Raw genomic sequence first — 17,049 nt, 5'->3', positions numbered from 1 at the left:
TGATATTAGGATGTACCGATCCTGTGCAGGTGTTGTTACACGTGGTCTGCCACTTCGAGGACAATCAGCTGTCCGTCCTGTCTCCCTGTAGCACTGTCTTAGGCGTCTCACAGTGCGGACATTGCAATTTATTGCCCTGGCCACATCTGCAGTCCTCATGCCTCCTTGCAGCATGCCTAAGGCACGTTCACTCAGATGAGCAGGGACCCTGGGCATCTTTCTTTTGCCGTTTTTCAGAGTCAGTAGAAAGGCCTCTTTAGTGTCCTATGTTTTCATAACTGTGACCTTAATTGCCTATCGTCTGTAAGCTGTTAGTGTCTTAACGACCGTTCCACAGGTGCATGTTCATTAATTGTTTATGGTTCATTGAACAAGCATGGGAAACAGTGTTTAAACCCTTTACAATGAAGATCTGTGAAGTTATTTGGATATCCTGAAAAAGGGACGTTTCTTTTTTTGCTGAGTTGAGAATATTTATATGGCTGTAGCTTGCTGGATCTAGCTACTGTATATGCTTAATATATTCAACCACGTCTACGGGGTGAAAATGCAGTCAATAACAGGGATTTCTTTATGATTAAAAACCAACACATTTCTGTCAAACGTTCACCGTCAGTGCTCTGTATCCTTGCAGCAGGCATATATCCAGGCAGGAAGCTGTCCATTAGACAGACACACGCACGCCTCCTCGCTTGCATACCCGCACACTAGAGCCACTAGAACTGATGACATCATTTTCGGCAGGCCAGACGGGCGACCCTGACGTGTGTTCCAAATGGAAATATGAAATATGAAAATGCTTTTGGATGCAGTTAGCCCCTTAAGAATTCCCTTCTGTGAAGGCTCATAAAAATGAAATCACCACGAGACAGACACCTTGGATGGCATTTTTGGATTGATATTGCCAGAAAAATAAGGTTTTACTGTTTTAGTCTGGCAGCTAAATGGTCGTTCCATTCAACCAAAATCCGAAAAGCCCAAATGGCTCCAAAATCTGGAAACCCATTCATTCCATGTTGGAAAACTATTCCCACCAAACAATGCAGAAACATACTGGTATTATGATTATCACATTTCTAGTTTTAATGTCACATGCACAAGTACAGTGAAATGCCTTTGTTGCCAGCTCTGAACCCAACAATGCAGTAATAAATAACAATGTAATACTAAAAATATCCCAGTCATGGATGCAGTTCAAATGCCAAATGATAAGTCTATTGAGAGAGGAAGGTCCCAAAACACTCAGCAACAATCAAAATCCACAACTTGTAAAATTATTGTCTTTGTCTGCAAACCTCATCCTGCTTATGTGTGGGAAGAAGGAGATAAGCTCTATGGAGAATCAGACTATGGATTCAGCTTGGTTTTTGCTCAATCAAACTGCATACACAGTCAGTCAGTCTCCAAGACCCATTAATTCTCATGGTTAAAATAACCATGTGGAGAATAACCATGTGGAGAATAACCATGTGGAGAATAATCATGTGGAGAATAATCATGTGGAGAATAACCATGTGGAGAATAACCATGTGGAGAATAACCATGTGGAGAATAATCATGTGGAAAATAATCATGTGGAGAATAATCATGTGGAGAATAATCATGCGCTTCAAATGCATCATCACTGCAGCAACGGACCAATGACACGGTGAATCACAGCTGTGAACAGGAAGGAACTCTCTCTAACCCTAACCTCTGATTGGTTTAGTCATTACTTCAGTGGACCAATAACACGCTGAAGCACAGCTGTGAACAGGATGGTCACAGTGCTTTAAATCAAGATGTATATTTGGGAAATTATAGTCCCAGGGGACCTGCTCTTGGCCCTGTCCAATCACACGCCTATAGTATGGATATGTTGTTTCCTATTTGGGAGAAGACCCCCAACAAGAACAACATCAGAGTCTCCTGTGTCCTTGGTGCCACCCAGCCACCTAACACAGTACAGTGTTTTGCTGTGCTTGCCTATAGTGTTGCTGGCCTGTGGTATTCATGTGCCAGCGGTTAACTGTTTCATTTATAAAGGGAATAATACCCAAGAGTCAGGCACTCAGTGAACATCTGGGAAGGAAGTTGTGCGATGCCTGCATTGCCATCCGTCATGTTCCTCTTAATTAGCCAGGACCAGCCCACAGCTGGTCCTACAGCTCTTCCAGTTAGCTCTGTTCCACTACAGCCTGCAGCCCTGGAGCCCCCAGCACTGATACAGAACAGTCATGACCTACTCTGTCTTACAGAACCCACTACTGTAACTAGAGCACAGATCACACACTGTACTGTGGATGGAATAGACTATGGTTTCAGATAGTATTTATTTTCTTCCAAGTACTTTGACCTGTTCTTGATTGAGTTTACCTGATGCAATGGAATTGTCCCAAAAGTGCACACCCCGCAAATCTCCATCACCTGCACTCCAGGTTGGCTCATCAAATGCTCAATATATTTGAAAGAAAACACGAATACTACAAATACAGGTATGAATCACAAACAGAACCTTGGAACACTGCTCCTGAAATATAGTAATTGTATGTATTGTACGCCTTGTACAGGGATGCCCTTGCATGACACCTACACACTGATGCCATCACAATCGACAGTAAACCATTAGGAATGTATATCTGTTACACCGTCCTCCTATTTATTCAATTCGACGCCAGATGCACACACACACCGCCCAGTGCTTTATACACACCATACAGTAGCAGTCAATACGAGGAGGGAGGTGCTCACACACAAACGGAACAGCAGCTGAGAATATATGAACAGAAGTGGGCCTGATTAGAAAATTGTTGAGTGAATTCACAGCCCTCACTAGTGTGACAACCATGCATGCAGTATCGCCCCCTCACGTTGTTATTCATTGAACCACAACTAATTGACAAAATTAGTAGCAGAAAATGAAAGACCCCACATGCCATATTGGCAGGCACTGTAATTGTAAACATGTAGAAACCAATTTTCCTGTCCCATTGATTCCTGGGAATTAACTGTTCTCTGATACAGCTGCACTAGATTAAATGCTTCTGGGTTTTCAAATCTTTTTGGACCAGAAAAGCTTTAAACGGTCCAAAGCCGTGGACTTTTAATAGCTGAAGAGGACGGGGAAATTACCAGTTGCTCATGGAGAGAACAGACTCCTCCTGAGATGTATTAGAGATAAGAGAGTTGTGTCATGTTGGAGAGCGATCAAATGAGTTGACAGTTGTGAATTGTTAAGAACTTTGTGTTTGGTGTGTGCATGTGTGTGTCTTACGGTCTTGCGTCGAATGTCTTCTTATAGGGTTGAGGTGTACCTACAGTTCCCTACATCTGAAGGTACTATAGTTAATGATCTGTCGCTCATGCATGGCCTTATTTGACACACACTCTCCACTGTAGGCATTATATCAAGCACCGGGCTAAAAGGTGAATTTTGCACTTTGTGTTGCCATGGAGACCAATTCCATCGCCGTCTGAAACCCTGCCGAATCTTTACAACAGCTTTTCTCTCAGACAAATACTGTACATCATCACCATGCTAGCTGTCTGGTGGGAGTTTTGGACCACTTTTGTCATCGTTATAAAGTTTTCCTCTTTGGTTCCTACTTTAAAAAAAAAAATGTGTTCTTAGCTGTCGCTCAGTCAGTGGGCATACTAAATGATCCTGAAAGGAAGTGTTTCCCCAACAATGTGCCTCTGCTTCTGCTTGCTCTTTGAGGTCAAGGCGGAATATTGTAAAACTACTTAGTGGCAACTGCTGATGTAAAAAGGATATTTGATTGATTCATTTGTCTCATCATAAATTCTCTCTCCTCTCCAGAGACCAAACCAACGTGCAGCTTCAACGGGTCGGAGTACCATGACGGAGACATGTTCCGAATGGACGCCTGCCGCTTTTGTCGATGTCAGGGAGGGGTGTCGGTGTGCTTCACCGCCCAGTGTGGCGTCTTGCACTGTGAACGCTACTACGTCCCTGAGGGGGAGTGCTGCCCTGTCTGTGAAGGTATGACTTCCTCCACCAAATGACTTGACCCCTGACTAATCCCTGCCTGATTTCGTTCCTAAACAGTGACTATTATGGGATTTCTCATTAATGGTGATCTGGTTCTGTATTTAAAAATCTCAGTGTAGGAGTGCTGAACTAGAATCAGGTCGCCAATGTCTATATCATCCTATTAATCATGATCTGAAAGGCAAAACTGATCCTATATCAACACTCCTACTCTGACACGACTCTTTGTGAATAGAGAGGGAGTCTGTGTCCTGAACTTTTCCTTTAAAGGGAATCACCAAACCAGACCTCATCCTTGCATGACTCACTATTGTATGTATCCGGATGGTGATCAAGCCGATGACCAAGGTTACCTAGGTTTCTAACGTGCAGAGACGTGGCAACAGAAAGGACAGTCTGCTGAGACCAAAGCATTTCATATCATCTCAAATGAGTGCCTTTGGTAAAGGGCGAGTGCAGAGCATCAATACATATCAGGAGAGAGATGAGCCGAGGCGAACGCCAAACGCCTACACCGCCGTGACAATATGCAGCTGCACGCAATCAAAGGCAGAATGATGAGAGGGCTTAAACAGTCACTCAGTCAGTTGTCCTCCCATGCTCATCACTCAGCCCCTCTTTGACTGACTATCTTTGGTTCAGACACACACACACACACACACACACACACACACACACACACACACACACACACACACACACACACACACACACACACACACACACACACACACACACACACACACACACACACACACACAGAGACAGAGCACGCACACACACAGAGTGCACATGCATACACTCATACACACAGGTGTGAAAACACACTGACAGACATGTAAGAAAGCTCCATTTCAAGCTGAAGATAGTGTGTCGTTAGCTCTGTATTTAAGAATACATGACTGAATATAAAACATATATTCATGATGGTATCACATGTTTTGCAGTGTGACCTTGGAATCCATCAGACAATGCAGTACATTTTCAGAGCACCACATAAAAGATTTTCAAATTGCTGCTTTTTTCAAGGTTGGTGAGAGAAGATGTGAATGCTTTCAAAAGCCATTCTCAAGTTCGCGCAACTTTCATCTCGGCTTTAAACTCTAAACTGTAACCTTTTTGGTCTTTTATCTTCATCAATATGTTCTCCATCTCTTTTCCAGACCCCATCTACCCAGTCCTGAACTTTGCCGGTTGCTACGTGAGCGGGGAGATCCTCGCACACGGAGACCACTGGCGTGAGGACGACTGTACGTTCTGCCAGTGTGTGAGCGGCAACGCCCGGTGTGTGGCTGCCGCCTGCGGGCACAGCTGCCTCAACCCTGTGACTGTACCAGGAGAGTGCTGCCCAGTGTGTGAGGGTAAGTGTGTGTGTGTGTGTGTGTGTGTGTGTGTGTGTGTGTGTGTGTGTGTGTGCGTGCGCGTGCGTACGTGCGTGTGTGTGTGTGTGCGTGCGTGCGTGCGTGCGTGTGTGTGTGCGCGTGCGTGCATGCGTGCGCGTGTGTGTGAGGATAAGGAGCACCACACACACCTCCACACCTCCACCCGACGTGCCCTCTCACCTCACCCTGTCTGTCTCTGTTTGTGTCCGTATCATTGCCACTGTCTGGTTGCATCTCCATCTGTTGTTGTCTATTTCTATCTCTCTTGCTAGCTGTGTCGGTTTCAATCTCTGTTTCTCTGTCTTACTTTCTCTCTGTCTCTATGTCTTGCCTCTTTCTCTCAGCTGAAGTCTCTCCCTTTGTCTGCTTCTCTATCTCTCTCTCTCTCTCTTTCTCTGCCGTTGTGTACAGTTTTGCTTCATGTTTCTTTGTATCCATCTGTGGACCTGTGTATTTGTTTGACTGTATGTTTGATGTACTTGGCAGTGCAGTGTGTCTCTGTGGACAGATAGGGTCTGTGCTGATTCCAATGTTAACGTCTTTGTTTAGTCCCTGGTAAAATCCCAACATCCGAGTCAGTAGTCAGACAGTAGCAGTTGAACCGTACAGTAGTCTATGAGCAGCTCCAAATCAGCCCGGCTAGGGAAATCTGCCTCTGAGTCTGAGCAGAATCACATCCTTTCAGTTAGCAGGTGTGTGGCTTGGCTTCACTACCGCCGGTGTCACGCAGCAGCAATCTGCATACAAACAGTGACAACACGCACACATGCGCACACACACACACACACACACATCCACAATCCTCAAACCTTCCTGGTGTTCTTTTTCCCTAACATTATGCACTGCGTTATTGCGTTATTTATTATGCCCTGCTCAGAATACCACATGACTGTCTCCTCTATCCTCCAATGTGTTTTTCATATTGGTTTGGAAAGACCAGCTCGGTCCACACTGGGGACTAGGGCTGCATCTTGTTGCTCGTTTGTCTGGTTAGTGGAAGCAGTGAGCTTAGAGGCTTACGGAATCATAATCTTTTATTAGGCAAGTCTGTAGTATGGATTTTTGCAAAGCTATCTGGGGATGTTGCTGTGTGTGTATCTGTGAGGCTCTCTCTGGCTTACTATCACTGATGAGATTACATCTAGGGTACAAGGGACTAGTCCAGTCTAGTATGCTGCCGGTTTCTATATTACACACACACACACACACACACACACACACACACACACACACACACACACACACACACACACACACATACACACACACACACACACACACACACACACACACACACACACACACACACACACACACACACACACACACACACACACACACACAGAGTAGAGCAGATATTGGATCGATGGTACTGTAGGTGAAGATCACGGTTGATTATAATCACTTTTACCTTGGTAGCTCGGTACCATGGTTGTGGTACAGTATATTCCCTTATCTTATGGATACCAGGAACACTATCTATGGACTTAGCACTGTGTCAAATGGCCTGTTACCAAGCATGTATAGGCGTTAATCATAACCAGTCAAACCTTGGTAGGTGGAAGTCCCGATGAAACAAAGCTTCACGAGTGAGTAATTGCCAAAATCAGTGATGCAAGATACTGTATGGATACTTAGTTACAGCTTAGCATTGTTAGCTGCAAAACAATGAGTTGTAAGACCCCTTTTAGCGTTAGCATGCGCTACTGTAGCCTAGCATGCTTCACCTAGCAGATATGGATATATCTGGGGTAATGAATAGTGTTTGTATTTAAAGGAGTCAGTGGATGGATGATCCAACAGGGACAGCCAGGGGACTTGGTAAATTATCCTCATATCACTTCAAATTCATATTTCCCCTCATGGGTTCTTCTCCCTCCAATTAAACAGTACACTATCGGACTATCAAATCATTTTAAAACACAATCAATGAATAACAAGTCAACAACATTATACATTACAAGCTCGACCCAGTGGATTAGTGGTGAGTTTTGTTTTCTAATCAGGATGCAAAGATCTCAAATTAGGTAGCTAGTTCCACTGGCCTGGGGTCATTTTCACCCCTGAGTCTTCTCTAATGAGGACCTGGGGTGGGTAGGAATGGGCTGGAGGGAGGGAGAGAGAGAACAGGGGAGGTAGGGGAGGTTAGATGGATGGATGGATGGTTGGATGGATTGATGGAGGGTGAGGGAGGGAGAGAGGACGGATGCATTCTGACTGAGCACAGGAAGGACAGGGAGAGTAGAGGGCAGTGGGCCATGCCATGTCTCAATGCCTGCAGGCCCCTTTACCTCTGCCCCATGGTGGGCAGAACCGCTCACGCTCACCCCCACCTCCACCCCCTTCCATTAATCTTTTATGCGCCTATCTGCCTCTGAAGCAATTATGCGTGTTTGAGTGACCGAGCCTCAAACCTAGGGAGAGAGAGGCAGGTAGGGTGTGTGTCAGAGCTGCTAGGAGTACTGGGTGGAGGAGTCAAGCGCAGAGAGCAGGGTTTCAAGAAAGTGGATTTATTTTCCAAATGACAGGGAAAACGATCATGCCCTAAACACACGGGCGCATGAAAAGACGAGTCCAAAAACACCGGACTAAACTGTCCCGAGAAAATAATAAAATACACATCACAATCCAACACCAAATAACAGATAAACAAGCCCGCACAAAAGCCAGTGGGCTACCTACCCTTAAATAGCCTACCCTCCAAACTAAACTCAAAACAGGTGCACCCAATCAGCCCAAACTAACAGAAACAAAAAGAAAAGAATCAATGGCAGCTAGTAGGCCGGTGACGACGACCGCCGAGCGCCGCCCGAACAGGAAGAGGCACCATCCTCGGCGGGATTCGTGACAGTGTGGAGGTAGGATGCATCTCTCAGTCCTCCCACGCTAACCCAACCGCCACATGCCTGGCCATGCACCCTGAATGGTGATATTAATAAAAACAGATCATGTGTATTTATTTGATAGACCGTATAACTGGAGCATCAGTATTAAGTAAAATGGGTACAATAAACACAACATTGTTCACTCACTTCTATTAAACCCAGAAGGATATCTGTGTTGCTGGTTGTGATTTTGTGTGTGTTCTGCCCTCCTCGTCTGGCTTTTTTGAGCAATACGTTTCCAGGGTTTTTCAGATCAAAGCAGAGATAGATATAGATATTATTCCCTTCTTTGATATGCTCGCGCTCTCACACATTTACAGCAATTACACTTACTGATAGGGGAATTGAATCTCTGTGGAGCATCATGTTTTAAGTCACTAGGCTTGGCTTTGATTGACTTCAATTTCAACAGTGGTTGGAGAGAGACTGGAACAGATTGGAACCGATTGCAACATGTGATTTCTCCCCAACACCTATTTATATTTGTATTCCATTCATGGATGGGATGAGTTTTTGTATGATACTGTAAGATGGGTTTTACAATGTCACTATTGGAGATATTGACCATTGTGTCTTGGTGGGGGATGAGAGATAGTCTGAGAGAGAAGACAGTGAGCAGCACAGTTTAATGCATGCCCTCACATCGTTATCCCTTTAATGATCTTGCTCTGCCTCCTTAACAAAGACTCCTGACATTGGTGATGTGTAGCTGGCTACCCTTTATAGAGAACCCCCGCAGCTCACTGGTTAGGACCTCAGCCTGATTTCCCTGCCATGTAGAATCATCTGAGGAACAATCAATGGGATTGTCTCGTCTACTGTATTTGGAACGTCAAATATTACTCTATAACACAATTACACTGGTTGTTTAGATTGATTTACACCCAGATAGTCACTGACAGTGTGGCAGTTGCAGTAGTACAATACGTTGCCTGTTGGAGCCCGTCAGCTTTCTACCTGAGGATGTGTTGTCATTGCTATGTATTGCATGTGTACTGGGTCTGGTCCTCTGTGTGTACTGGGTCTGGTCCTCTGTGTGTACTGGGTCTGGTCCTCTGTGTGTACTGGGTCTGGTCCTCTGTGTGTACTGGGTCTGGTCCTCTGTGTGTACTGGGTCTGGTCCTTAGTGTGTACTGGGTCTGATCCTCTGTGTGTACTGGGTCTGGTCCTTAGTGTGTACTGGGTCTGATCCTCTGTGTGTACTGGGTCTGGTCCTTAGTGTGTACTGGCTCTGGTCCTCTGTGTGTACTGGGTCTGGTCCTCTGTGTGTACTGGGTCTGGTCCTCTGTGTGTACTGGGTCTGGTCCTCTGTATGTACTGGGCCTCTGGGAACACCAGGTAAACAGAAGCCAGGTCCTGCCACTGTCACCCCTGCCCTTGTCCCTCCCAGGCAGTCCACACACGCACACAAACACACACACAGCCCTGCCCTTGTCCCAGCGGCCCCAGGGCACATGGCCCTCTGCTCCCGGCAGCTTCATTTAGCTCCCCCACAGCCAGGCCAGTGCTTTATGCATTTTTATTTCCTAATTATTATTTGTTAGGAGAGCTGGTTTCCTCAAGGTGACACCCCCTCTCTGTCAGGGTGGTTATTGTGCCAGACACACAGTGTGTAATTAAGCAAATCAAGGCTGTCACATTGGAATGAAGCCCTCTGGAGTCCTCTGCCATGCTTAACGTTTAATGCTACATAACTCACCTACACCGGGGATAGAGAGTGGGGGGAATAACTCACCTATACCGGGGATAGAGAGCGGGGGGGCGGGTAACTCACCTACACCGGGGATAGAGAGGGGGGAGGGGGTAACTCACCTACACCGGGGATAGGGGGGGGGGGGGGGTAACTCACCTACACCGGGGATAGAGAGCGGGGGGATAACTCATCTACTGTCACGTTCCTGACCTGTTTTCTGTTCTTTTGTATGTGTTTAGTTGGTCAGGGCGTGAGTTGGGGTGGGTATTCTATGTGTTGTGTTTCTATGTTGGGGTTAATGTGTGGCCTGATATGGTTCTCAATTAGAGGCAGGTGTTTGACGTTTCCTCTGATTGAGAACCATATTAAGGTAGGTTGTGTTCACTGTTTGTTTGTGGGTGATTGTTCCTGTGTCAGTGTATACCACATGGGACTGTTTCGTTTGTTCGTTCGTTTTAGGTAGTCTGTTCCTGTTCGTGCGTTCTTCGTCTATATGTAAGTTCATTTGTTTCAAGTCTGTTGACTTCGTTTATTGTTTTGTAGTTTGTTCTAGTGTTTTGTCAGTGTTTCGTCATTTTAAATAAATTCAGTATGTATTCATCACCCGCTGCGCCTTGGTCCGTTCATGCACCACAAGACGAACGTTACAGAATCACCCACCAAACCCGGATCAAGCAGCGGGTTAACGGGCAGCAGTGGTACAAGGAGGAATGGACATGGGAGGAGATTCTGGACGGAGAAGGACCCTGGGCAGAGCCAGAGGAGTGTCGCCGCCCCAAAGCGGAGCTGGAGGCAGCGAAAGCGGAGAGGCGGCATTATGAGGCGCTAGCAAGGCAGAGCGGCTGGAAGCCCGAGAGGCTCACCCAAAAATTTCTTGGGGGGGGCCTAAAAGGGAGTGTAGCTGGGTCAAGTTGTAGACTTGAGCCAACTCCCCTTGCTTACCGTAAGGAGCCGGTCAGGGCGGTATTGGAGGTGAGTGACACAGAGACAGTGAAGGAGTTAATGGGGAAATTGGAGGAGAGAGTTATGAGGGATGTACTGGTTTGGTGCATGAGGCACGGCATCCGTCCGACTGAACGTGTCGGTGAGTTGATGTCACCGGGAACAGCTCTCCATACTCGTCCTGAGGTGCGTGCTAGCCGTCTGGTTAAGACAGTGCCTACATCACGCACCAAGCCTCCTGTGGTTCTCCAGAGTCCTGTGCGTCCTGTTACTGCTCCACGCACTAGCCCTATGGTGCGTGTCTCCTGCCCATTACCACCAGAGCCTACACCACGCACCAGGCTTCCAGTGCGTCTCCAGAGCCCTGTTCCTCCTCCACGCACTCTCCCTGGGGTGCGTGTCTCCAGCCCAGTACCTCCAGTTCCGGCATCACGCACCAAGCCTCCTGTGCGTCTCCAGAGCCCTGTACGCACTGTTCCTTCTCCCCGCACTCGCCCTGAGGTGCGTGCCCTCAGTCCGGTACCACCAGTTCCGGTACCACGCACCAGGCCTATAGTGCGCTTCGAGAGTCCAGTGTGCCCTGTTCCTGCTCCCCGCACTAGCCTTAAGGTGCGTGTCTCCAGTCCGGTACCACCAGTTCCGGCACCACGCACCAGGCCTACTGTGCGCCTCAGCGGGTCAGAGTCGGCCGTCTGCCCAACGCCGCCTGCACTGCTCGTCTGTCCAGCGCCGTCTGAGCTGCCTGCCTGCCCAGCGCCGTCTGAGCTGCCTGCCTGCCCAGCACCATCTGAGCCATCTGCCTGCCCAGCGCCGTCTGAGCTGCCTGCCTGCCTGCCCAGCACCATCTGAGCCATCTGCCTGCCCAGCGCCGTCTGAACTGCCTGCACTGCGCGTCTGTCCAGCTCCGTCTGAGCTGCCTGCCTGCCCAGCACCGTCTGAACTGCCTGCACTGCTCGTCTGCTCAACGCCGCCTGCACTGCTCGTCTGTCCAGCACCGTCTGAGCTGCCTGCCTGCCCAGCGCCGTCTGAACTGCCTGCACTGCTTGTCTGCTCAACGCCGCCTGCACTGCCTGCCTGCCCAGCGCCGTCTGAGCCATCCGTCTGCCCAGCGCCGTCTGAGCCATCTGTCTGCCTAGCGCCATCTGAGCCATCTGTCTGCCCAGCGCCATCTGAGCCATCCGTCTGCCACGAGCCATTAGAGCCGCCCGTCTGTCCCGAGCCATTAGAGCCGTCCGTCAGTCAGGAGCCGCTAGAGCCGTCCGTCAGTCAGGAGCTGCCAGAGCCGCCAGCCAGTCAGGAGCTGCCAGAGCCGCCAGCCAGTCAGGAGCTGCCAGAGCCGCCAGCCAGTCAGGAGCTGCCAGAGCCGCCAGCCAGTCAGGAGCTGCCAGAGCCGCCAGCCAGTCAGGAGCTGCCAGAGCCGCCAGCCAGTCAGGAGCTGCCAGAGTCGCCAGCCAGTCAGGAGCTGCCAGAGCTGCCCTACAGTCATGAGCTGCCCTCCAGTCATGAGCTGCCCTACAGTCATGAGCTGCCCTCCAGTCATGAGCTGCCCTACAGTCATGAGCTGCCCTACAGTCATGAGCTGCCCTACAGTCATGAGTTGCCCTCCAGTCATGAGCTGCCCTACAGTCATGAGCTGCCCTCCAGTCATGAGCTGCCACCCAGTCATGAGCTGCCCTCCAGTCATGAGCTGCCCTCCAGTCATGAGCTGCCCTCCAGTCATGAGCTGCCCTCCAGTCATGAGCTGCCCTCCAGTCATGAGCTGCCACCCAGTCATGAGCTGCCACCCAGTCATGAGCTGCCACCCAGTCATGAGCTGCCCTCCAGTCATGAGCTGCCACCCAGTCATGAGCTGCCACTCAGTCCGGAGCTGCCACTCAGTCCGGAGCTGCCACTCAGTCCGGAGCTGCCATTAGTTCAGAGTTGTCCCTCTGTCCTAAGCTACCTCTCTGTCCGGAGCGATTTCTCTGTCCTGAGCTACCTCTCTTTCCTGAGCTACCTCTCTGTCCTGAGCTACCTCTCTGTCCTGAGCTACCTCTCTGTCCTGAGCTACCTCTCTGTCCTGAGTTGTCTCCTCTATTTAGGAGGGGCCTTGGTGAAGGTTCCTGGACCATGGTCGGGGGCGAGGGTCGCCACTCAAGGGACGCTAAGGAGGGGGACAAAGACGATGGTGGAGTGGTGTCCTCGTCCACCGCCGGAGCCGCCACCGCGGACAGATGCCCACCCAGACCCTCCCCTTGAGTTTTAGGGGTGCGCCCGGAGTTCGCACCTTGAGGGGGGGGTTCTGTCACGTTCCTGACCTGTTTTCTGTTCTTTTGTATGTGTTTAGTTGGTCAGGGCGTGAGTTGGGGTGGGTATTCTATGTGTTGTGTTTCTATGTCGGGGTTAATGTGTGGCCTGATATGGTTCTCAATTAGAGGCAGGTGTTTGACGTTTCCTCTGATTTAGAACCATATTAAGGTAGGTTGTGTTCACTGTTTGTTTGTGGGTGATTGTTCCTGTGTCAGTGTATACCACATGGGACTGTTTCGTTTGTTCGTTCGTTTTAGGTAGTCTGTTCCTGTTCGTGCGTTCTTCGTCTATATGTAAGTTCATTTGTTTCAAGTCTGTTGACTTCGTTTATTGTTTTGTAGTTTGTTCTAGTGTTTTGTCAGTGTTTCGTCATTTTAAATAAATTCAGTATGTATTCATCACCCGCTGCGCCTTGGTCCGTTCATGCACCACAAGACGAACGTTACACCTACATCGGGGATAGAGAGCGGGGGGGATAACTCACCTACACCGGGGATAGAGAGCGGGGGGGGGGGGGGGATAACTCACCTACACCGGGGAGAGAGAGGGGGGAGGGGGGGTGCTTGCTTTGTGGTCGTATGTGTGTTTTGTCACTGTTTTTGTGTGGTCTATTTGGCAATGCATTCGTTTTATGCCTTGAATTGCCATGCCCCTGCTACTGTACCTACCAGGCTGTTTTCAGCCTGCCCACCAGTTGTTTGTTAACAGGGACACCTTGTTTTAGCCCTAAGTCGTAGCAAGTTAATGAAATCAGAGCGAGAGAGCTCATTCTTAATTCATAATAACTCTAAGTCCTGAAATAAAAGCATGGAGGCGTTCATCAGAGACAAATAACCTTGAGGGGAAAGCAGATGGGAAAAGAGCATTGTGTCATTTTGTTACTTTTATCTGATGGGACTTAATTAAATTCGCACCTCCAGAATAATTGGCACTGCGCTGTTTTCAGACAGACCTTCTCTCCCTCCCTACCTGGCCCTTTTGTGTTAACCAGGAATGAATTCATCACAAAGTGACCCCAACTTTTCAGCAACACATTTGTTTGCCTTTGTTTAATTAAATGTCCTCATAGGCTTCTATTCATTTTGTTTTGAAATGGTTTCCAGTAGATTTAGCATTGTCTATGCATTATTAGCATTGTCAGAATGTTTTCTTTCTACTGCTATGTTTATCTTGTGCATCATTACATTCATAGTCTCTTGTGACAGACTAGACTGGCCAGCGTACACGTGATTTGCATTCACGATAGTATAATCTACTTCATAGAGAAGCCGCAGTTACTCACTGGTGTCTCCTCTGACCTTGACTGTCCTGTCCTCCCCCTAAATCCTCCTGGCCAACTCCTTTTCCTTCTGTCCTCCTCCCCACCACCACCTGTCATCCTTCCCACCTCTTCCTCCTCTCTACCTCCTCTTCCTCCTCCTGTCCTTCTCTTGTCCTACTCCCCATCTTCCTTCTCCTGTCCTACTTCCCACCTCCTCCTATCTTTCTCCCTCCCCTGTCCTCCTCTTCGTCCCCACTCCTTCTTTGACTTCCTGGTCTGGTCTCCTCTTCAACCCTGGTACAACCCTCCTCATATTTATCATCACAGAACAGCACTGGTCCTGGCCCCTCCTCAGCAGAGAGGAACCACATACAGCAGATAGCAGCCAGCCAGGCAGCCAGGGTGACAGGCATCAGGGAGGAATTTTTCAAAGCTGTCATAACTAAACCGTGTGCTGTTGTCCATGACTGTGAAATATGGCCAGCCAACGCCCTCCGATATGATTAAGTGCTGTATAATCTTTTAATGGATTCAAACAAACTGAACTGAAATGCAGACACCTCAATGTGAAGCGATATGCATTAGATGGAGGAGTGGAGAAGTCAGGTCACAGAGGGCAGTTGGTCGTGCCTTTGTACAGGATATTATTGTAGCTGTCAGGTTTTTTCAACTATTGTTCTCTGATATTTACCCACTTTAATGGAAGGTAGGTGTGGGTTTGTGGAGAAATTGCTTTTGACTCTGATGGCTCCTATTAGTCATAATGCCAGAACAAAGCTGTGTGTGTGTGTGTGTGTGTGTGTGTGTGTGTGTGTGTGTGTGTGTGTGTGTGTGTGTGTGTGTGTGTGTGTGTGTGTGTGTGTGTGTGTGTGTGTGTGTGTGTGTGTGTGTGCGCGCTTGTGCGTCGTAAGTGTGTGTTGAGTGATGTTACTCAGTCGACTTACCTCCAAAGTGGTGTGTGTGATTTTTGTTGGTTCCTTCAGAGCCCACCTACATTACGATGGCGCCCCCTACCTGCCAGTCATTAGAGAACTGCTCCCTGTCAGAGAAGGACTGCTTATACGGCTTCCGACAGAACCTGAACAGCTGTCGCACCTGCCACTGCAAGACACGTGAGTACTGGGCCATATTCATTAGGGTACACAGCGGAATACGTTTTAAAACGTTTTCCAATGTAAAACGAAAATGTGAGTTTCTTATTACACAAATCCAGGGTGTGTCCTTGTTTCAGTCCATTTTCTTCCGTTTGGTTCACGACGTGGTTTGGTCTGACGTCTCGGTCAGTAAAGCCTGTTTTGCAATATATCTATTATTTCCTCTCACCGGATTGGTTTATACAGAGGACAGAACTCGCCCTGGGCCAATGACATTGAGACATTGTTCTCTGGTGTTTTTTCTCTCCTTCCTGACTGTCTGACTGTTTCTATGACTATACCTGTCTGGGACATTATCAGACATGGATTAAAGGAACACTGAGGGCAGACTCAGACATCTTGAAAGGGTTTTTAAAAACAAAGATGTTTAATGTTTTGTATCCCTGCCTGTCAGAAAAGAGCATTATCATAAGTCATGACTTCTGAGTTTCAATAACAATTCCTCATTTTGAGTATCTCTCAATGAAGACATATTGATATGTAAATGAGTTAATGCACCTCTAAGCCATTGCCACAGATCATAAAAGAATAAGTGGACTTTTAGAACTATTAAATGACTGTTAGGTTTTGGCTATAAACTGATGTCTGATGTGTTTCTGTCTGTGTCTTCCCTACAGGAGAAGAGCTGTGCAGTGCCCTGACCTCTGACTGTACCCTGAAGTGTCCATTCGGCCTGCAGACAGATGCCCACGGCTGTGACGTATGTCAGTGTCGCCCCAGACCCAAGAAGTGTAAGGCTGTGGTTTGTGACAAGGCTTGCCCCTTCGGATTCATGTAAGACAGCACTTCTCTCCCTCCCTCCCTCCCTCCCTCCCTCCCTCCCTCCCTCCCTCCCTCTACCTCCGTCCTTCTTCCTCTCCCGCTGTCTTTACCGACACTCTACCCACTCAGACACACTTAATAACAAACATGCTGATTCCCTGCTCTCACACAATTATCATATAGTTTTCATTCCAGCGCCCCACGCTTTGAATTATGAAGCGGTTCAAAATCGGCGTTGTTTCAGAGTAAATGATGCCTACTTTTGCCAGTCCCTTTCAGCCGTTATAAAGCAGTAGATCTTCACAGAGCTAGACAGACTGACAGATGGTCAATTGTAATTGAAATGGCGGCTCCTTCACACGTACGTCACAAATTACCCTGGTTACATGCTTTGCCTGTTATGCTTAAGTGAGTTGTACTCCTAAACGGACAAAATTAGAACTTTTTCCTTCTCCACAACTCATTTTGGCTAAACCGGCATCGCGTGTGCAGTTGACAGCTTCACCCAGGTTACTGATTGGGTTTTCTGTGTTGCTGTTGCACACCGTAAAGGATAGCCTCTGATAGTAAAACTGAAGGGCTAATCTTCTAACAGGATGTTCTTTTAGCTTCTCCAAATGCATCTGGCCCCTAGTACCGTGCATGTAGGCTCACCAGACCGAATACACGGATTTCCGTTTACACAGAGGT

General features: G+C 48.1%; 1 protein-coding gene across 1 annotated transcript in view; it reads left to right on the top strand.

Annotated features, from left to right (window-relative positions):
- The window catches only part of LOC120060406 (cysteine-rich motor neuron 1 protein-like), a 126,582-nt gene that overhangs the window by 89,934 nt on the left and 19,599 nt on the right, over positions 1-17,049 (top strand). The window contains exons 6-9 of the mRNA XM_039009711.1: positions 3,800-3,982; positions 5,155-5,352; positions 15,427-15,555; positions 16,215-16,371. Of these exons, the coding sequence (XP_038865639.1) occupies positions 3,800-3,982; positions 5,155-5,352; positions 15,427-15,555; positions 16,215-16,371 (667 nt within the window). The remainder of the gene's footprint in view (positions 1-3,799; positions 3,983-5,154; positions 5,353-15,426; positions 15,556-16,214; positions 16,372-17,049) is intronic.

Source organism: Salvelinus namaycush, chromosome 15 (assembly GCF_016432855.1).
Source record: "Salvelinus namaycush isolate Seneca chromosome 15, SaNama_1.0, whole genome shotgun sequence".
NCBI classification, from domain to species: Eukaryota; Metazoa; Chordata; class Actinopteri; order Salmoniformes; family Salmonidae; genus Salvelinus; species Salvelinus namaycush.
The sequence above is the reverse complement of the archived record's forward strand: the minus strand, read 5'-3'. Positions and strand labels throughout refer to the sequence as shown.